This window comes from Mastomys coucha, unplaced genomic scaffold (assembly GCF_008632895.1).
Source record: "Mastomys coucha isolate ucsf_1 unplaced genomic scaffold, UCSF_Mcou_1 pScaffold22, whole genome shotgun sequence".
Classification (NCBI taxonomy): domain Eukaryota; kingdom Metazoa; phylum Chordata; class Mammalia; order Rodentia; family Muridae; genus Mastomys; species Mastomys coucha.
The window spans coordinates 105,930,418-105,936,459 of NW_022196905.1; the positions used below are offsets into that span (position 1 = coordinate 105,930,418).

General features: G+C 49.9%; 1 protein-coding gene across 2 annotated transcripts in view; it reads right to left on the reverse strand.

The window, feature by feature from the left end:
- Grk3 (G protein-coupled receptor kinase 3) overlaps window positions 1–6,042 on the reverse strand; it is a 103,321-nt gene that overhangs the window by 39,470 nt on the left and 57,809 nt on the right. For both annotated transcript variants that reach the window (XM_031337428.1, XM_031337429.1), the window contains 2 exons: window positions 4,639–4,730; window positions 3,085–3,184 (listed from right to left, as the gene is read on the reverse strand). In XM_031337428.1, the coding sequence (XP_031193288.1) occupies window positions 3,085–3,184; window positions 4,639–4,730 (192 nt within the window). The remainder of the gene's footprint in view (window positions 1–3,084; window positions 3,185–4,638; window positions 4,731–6,042) is intronic.

Here is a 6,042-nt window from a genome sequence, read left to right on the forward strand (position 1 = left end):
GCTGGGGTGGGGAACTGTACCCAGGACACCAGGGGTCTTCACAGGGGAGATCCTGGAACACACTGGCTTGTGGTCCTTCTAATGACAACCCAGCATCTTTAGCAAGATAGGGAATGAGTTTTAGAATTAGAATTTAGAGTTAGAGGGAGGAGGAAGAGGAAGACGAAGAGGAAGAGGAGGAGGAGAAGGAGGAGAAAAAAGGAGGAAGGAGGAGGAGGAAGAAGAGGAGGAGGAGGAAGAGGAAGAGGAGGAAGAGGAGAAAGAGGAAGAAGAAGAGGAGAAGGAGGAGGAGGAGGAGGAGGAGGAAGAGGAGGAAGAGAAACCCAGCTGGTCTCACTTCCTTATTTAAAGACCAACAAGCCAAGCCCTGAATTGGGAACTGCTTGCCTGAGGTCACAAAGAAATGGGCAGGCAGCCATGATAGAAACCCTACGTTCCCCTGAGCATCCCCCAACAGCTCCTTATAAGGTGGTTTTGCACGGTGCCAGGTACAGGCTCCCCTTGACCTAGTTCCAGCTGGGTGGATTTGTGTACTTTTTTTCCCCCCAGCCTCAGCCCTGACCGTCGAGTTCTGGGCACTCTGAGCTTTCAAGTTTGAGCCTCTCTAACAGACAAGGCTTGTTTGCCTAGTCTCAGATCACATCCCTGGGATGATTTCTGCTCACCTGGAAAAACCCACAGCTATTTCATCTGGCTTGGCCACACCTGCCACTAGAGCCTTCCCTCATCTCTGTGGGAGAACTTACGGCCTGGCCTGACAGCAGCTGAGGGCACACTCAGATGGCTCTCTTGGGGATCTGACCAAACTGACATGAGACTGAACAAAACCCCTGTGGCCGGCCCCTCACCCACCACACCTAGGACACCCCACCCCCAAACACTAGTCTGGAGCTCATTTGCTCCCCTTGGGCAGTCTCCCCAGTGAGACTAGAGAGAACATCATTGGCTGCCATTCTCACCGTCTCACCTATCACAAGCCCTATGGTGCCTTTCAATCACACAGCATGAAAGTAAGGGAAGAAGAGCAGCAAGCCTCATGGATCAGGGGCCAAGCAGCCACCAGAAGGAGGCTCCCATGGTGTCCAGGACGAGCAAAACGAGTGCTGACACTCCCAAGTCACCTCACTACGGCATGCTGGGCTGAAGCCCCCAGGTCTTCATTAGTTAAACAGTTCCATTATCTGAGCACGAGTAGGGTTCATTCCTTTAAGTTAGTTCCAGTCGGTGACCCAATAGGACCTGGATTTCGAGTGTATTTCCTCCAAATCAGACCAAAGTAAAGATGGTGTACTTCTCACCCCAACACCCCCTGTCTGAATAAAGGAAATATTAAAAGAATACATTCCAACACCAAAAAGAAAAAAAGAAAAGAAAAAAAATTCTCCACTGGACTTCTTAAAAATTAATGGGGCTTTGAAATAACTCATTAAAAATGAGGCTAAATGTCCAGAGTTGGAAGACAAACATGCATAATTAGGGTTCATAATTAGGGATTAATTAGAGCCCCCAATCCTGTTTTACCTAAATGATGTGGTTGTTTTGCTTCAGTAGCAAACAGTCCTTTTAGAAGCTCTGAAAAGTGCTAGAATCACGGTCAACTGCAGTTCAATAAAAACAGGTCACACACACAGAAAACAAAACCAAAAAAAAAACAACAAACACTTTGCCTCCAAAGGAATGATTTGAAAGGTGAGCTTGGGTCAGTGTGGCCAAGAACCAGAAGGGGCAGATCTGTTTTGTCTCTGCAGCCCTCTGAACCAGCTGAAACAGGTTCTTAGCCAATTAAGGTTTGATGCCTTTAGGCAGAGAGGACTGTGCATGGAATCCAGCTGTGCCAGTCAGAAGGACCTCCCCACTCTCCTAGGAGGTGACTATCATAAATTATCCACCTATGGCCTGCACAGTGACAGTCAGAGCCCTCCACTTACTACAGGGAGGGTTAACCTGCCAGCCACACGTGCACAGTATACTCCACCACAGCTCAACTACATCCTAAGGCTCTGGCCTGCTCTGAGCGCTGGCTGACAGCTGTGTGGTGCCCACACACCTGCACTGATTTCCACAAGGAGAGCTGTCTTGGATGGGCTTTCTTGTTGGATGGCTCTGTACAAACATATAAAGGCCACTGAGGGGTTGTGGTGGTGGTGGTGGTGGTGCTGCTGCTGCTGGTGATAGTGTTGTTATTGTTGTTGGTAGTGATGGTGATGCTGGTGGTGGTGGTGGTGGCAGTGGTGTTATTGTTGTTGGTAGTGATGGTGATGATGATGGTGGTGGTGGTGGTGATGGTGGTGATGGTGCTGCTGCTGCTGCTGCTGCTGCTGCTGCTGCTGGTGTTATTGTTGTTGGTAGTGATGGTGATGATGATGGTGGTGGTAGTGATGCTGCTGCTGCCGGTGGTGAGGGTGGTGTTGGAGTTGGTAGTGGTGTTAGTGGTGGTGATGATGATGATGTTGCTGCTGGTGGTGGTGGTTGTAGTGGTGGTGGTCATAGTACTAGGAGTGAAACCAACACCTTACGACTGCTCCTCAAGCGTTCGTTCTCCAAGCCCTATCTCCAGCTCTCAAGATAAGGCTTGGATGCCTGACACCACTCACAGACAAATAAACCGAGAGTCGAAACCCTGCCTTCTGCCTGGCTTACGGAGGGAAGGACTCAGCCTTTCCTCCAATGGCTCGCTTTCCATCATGCAGGCCATTTTAAAACCACTCTGGAGTGTCCTCATGGCCATAAATGTCTGCCTTCTGGGCATCACACTCTGCAAGGGAGGCAGCCAGGAGAAGGGAGGGGAGGTGGGGGAGGTGCTGGTTCTGAAGCCCCCCCCTCCAGCTTAGAGAGAGGTATCGCACCCCACCCAGCCAGCAGGAGCCCATCCTGTGTCATACCATAACCCTCCCCCTGCAGGAGCCCCCCTGTGTCACACCATAACCCTCCCCCTGCAGGAGCCCACCCTGTGTCACACCATAACCCTCCCCCTGCAGGAGCCCATCCTGTGTCATACCGTAACCCTCCCCCTCCCCAGACAACCTGCATTGTGATCAGCTGGGACGGACAATAGTGACATCAGAAGCCACAGGACCTACTCACCCCAGTGCTGACGAGAGACAGCATGATCCTCTCGTTCAAAGCCAGCGTCTCTCCCTGCTTCATCTTCACCCTCTTCTTGTCTAAGCACTTCATGGCATACCTGGGGACATAAAGACAAGGGTCTAGGCTAGGAACCCACATCAGGCTACACCAACTTCCAGGCTATTTCTGTCTCAGTGAGAGGAAGCAAGATGGCACCCAGAGGAAGCAAGGTGGTGGGCACCCAGGTGCCCTCCAGGGAATCTCTGCTGTGGGGAGAAAGCAATCACGCAGTACTACAGGGATTTCTCACACTGTGTGGATAGAGATGCATTAGATAAATAAAATGGGGCAGAAGCAAAAAAAAAAAAAAATAAGTACCTAGCGTGCACTCTGGTGCTAGCGAGCAGGGGAGATGAAGATGAACGTGTGGATCGGATTTAGCTCTTAGGACTCCTCAGCATAAGACCCTAACTGGATTCTCCTGCATTCATACATGGCCTGTCCTCTTTCAGGTGAAAAGAAGATTATTCATCTGCTCCTGGCTAACTAAGGGGCCCGCTGACATCTTAAAATTTGCAAGAACCCGTGACAAAGTCACAAGGTAAACTGGCCCATCATTTGGCTTAGAATTGCTAGACAAGAAGAGGGTGAAGATGAAACAGGGAGAGACGCTGGCTTTGAACGAGAGGATCATGCTGTCTCTCGTCAGCACTGGGGTGAGTAGGTCCTGTGGCTTCTGATGTCACTATTGTCCGTCCCATAAATCACAGAGGACAACAAGACATGTTTCTGGTAGAACAGTGGGAAGCTGAGAGAGGACTCTTAACTTGTTACAAGAGTTTTAAGGACAGAAAATTCTCTGTGACTGTCATATTTGCTTTGAACTGCCAGGTGGGTGGGGTGGGGGTGGGATGGCGGGTGGGGTGGAGGGTGGGGTCGGGGTGGTGTGGTGTCAGAGTCCAGGACACAGAATACGGACGGCTTGTTAACTGAAACACAGTTGAGCAGAGTGTGTCAGTGAGCAATCCAAGGCAGAGGCAGGTGGATCTCTGCGTTTGAGCTCAGCCTGGTCTACACAGGGAGTATCAGGCCGACCAGGGCTACAGGAGACTCTGTCATGTGACCTATAGAAAAACAGTCTGTGAGGCAGCAAGGAGCTTAACCACACCATGGAGCAAGCCCTGAGAATCATGAGAAACTGTGCCCCTGGTGAGGAACCTTCGAAATGCTCCACACTCTGCTCCAGTCAACAACCTTTGCCAGGGTGGTTTTCATATAACCGTCCACTGAAGTACGGTGCAGTCAGTACAGTCAGGTCCTGGGCTCACAGTCAGCAGGATCCCTACACAAGGGAAGGCGCCATGGGTCAGGTCGCTAGCTCAGCTCAAAGGGGAGCAGGAAGCAATTCCAGGACAGGCTCCCTGCTGCAGGCACTCCATGTGTGGGTCCTGCCAGCTTCCCAGTGGCCCTAAAGAAGTGAAGGGCCAGACTTCCTGACCAAATCCAAACATCTATTTCTCTTTGTGGACCAAGGCCCCCTAAACAGTCCCGTGAGACAAGACAGAGGCTCACATTTTACCAGTGTCTGCTTTCCTGCAGCCATAAACTTCCCCGAACCCTCCTCTGCCGATGATCCTGTGCACACTGAAGTCATTCATGCTCAGCTGTGGAGGTGAAAGAGAAAATAAAGACATAAAATCACACAAAGTCAGGGTTAGGATACAGATAATCCAGTGTCACTCCTAGGATTGATTCCTTAAGCTGAGAGATGAGACTGCAGGATGCTGTAACCAGTGACAAGCTTCTGCCTTAACTGCCACCCCATGGTCCACCAGGTCCAACATGGAGACAGGTATGGGGGAGGGGAAAGTGCGGAAGGAGACTGTCACTCCACTCTTGAAAACCTTAGGTTATGCAAGCTGTGGTGTCAGGGCAGCTCAAGTGTAGAATTGCTAGTCAATATGAGAGGGATCTCAGGCACCAGGAAGCCTAGAGTTCGGGGACAAACAGACCCTTCTTCACACTGTCCTGATGGGAAGGCAAGAATCCATGTGGAGGGCAGCTGTTTCAGAACAAATCCCCTCTGGCTGGAAATGCTGAGAGGCAGGACGTGGGAGTCTGGACTCCTCACAGGAACATAAAAAGTAAGCCACAGAAAGAGACTTCATTCCCTCCATCGACAGAGCCCAGAGGCTAGGAAAGGTGTGTGTGTGTGTGTGTGTGTGTGTGTAAGCCTGTGTGTGTATATGTGTGTGTATATGTGTGTATCTTTGTGTGTCTGTGTATGTACGTATATGCCTCTGTGTGACTGTGTATATGTATATATATGTATGTGTGTGTGTATGTGGTACATGTATATGACCATGTGTGACTGTGTATATATATGTAAGTGCATGGATATGTGGTAAATGTGTATGACTGTATATATGTAGGTATGTATGTGAGTGTGTGTGTAGGCCTGTGTGTGTGTGTGTGTAAGCCTGTGTGTATATGTGTGTATGTGTGTCTGTGTGTATGTGGGTGTATGTGTGTGACTGTGTATGACTGTGTGTGCACATGTATGACTGACTATATGTGTGTGTGCCTGTGTTACAACCCCCTTCTTTTAAATCATCCAAGACACAGGATACAAGGGGAAGGTTTGAAAAAGGCCTTTCCCCACAACCCTGCTTTAAGTATAAATCTTTCATTAAAAACAAAAATACAGCTGATTCTTTTATCCAATCCAAACCCTGTATTTCCAGAAGATCCATGTGAGGGGAGAGGAGGGTGCAGACAGAACTGTGTACTCTCGGAGCAATCCCTTCCTAGAGAGACTGACATTCCAGCTTAGAGGATGGTGAGATCCTAGGAACCACACATCAGGGCAGCCTGTGGTCAAGGGCCACGCTGTTCCATTTCCCTGGGTTTAGTGTTGTCTCTCTGTCTCTCGGTCACCCTGTCTCTCTGTCTCTGTCTGTCTGTCTGTCTCTGTGT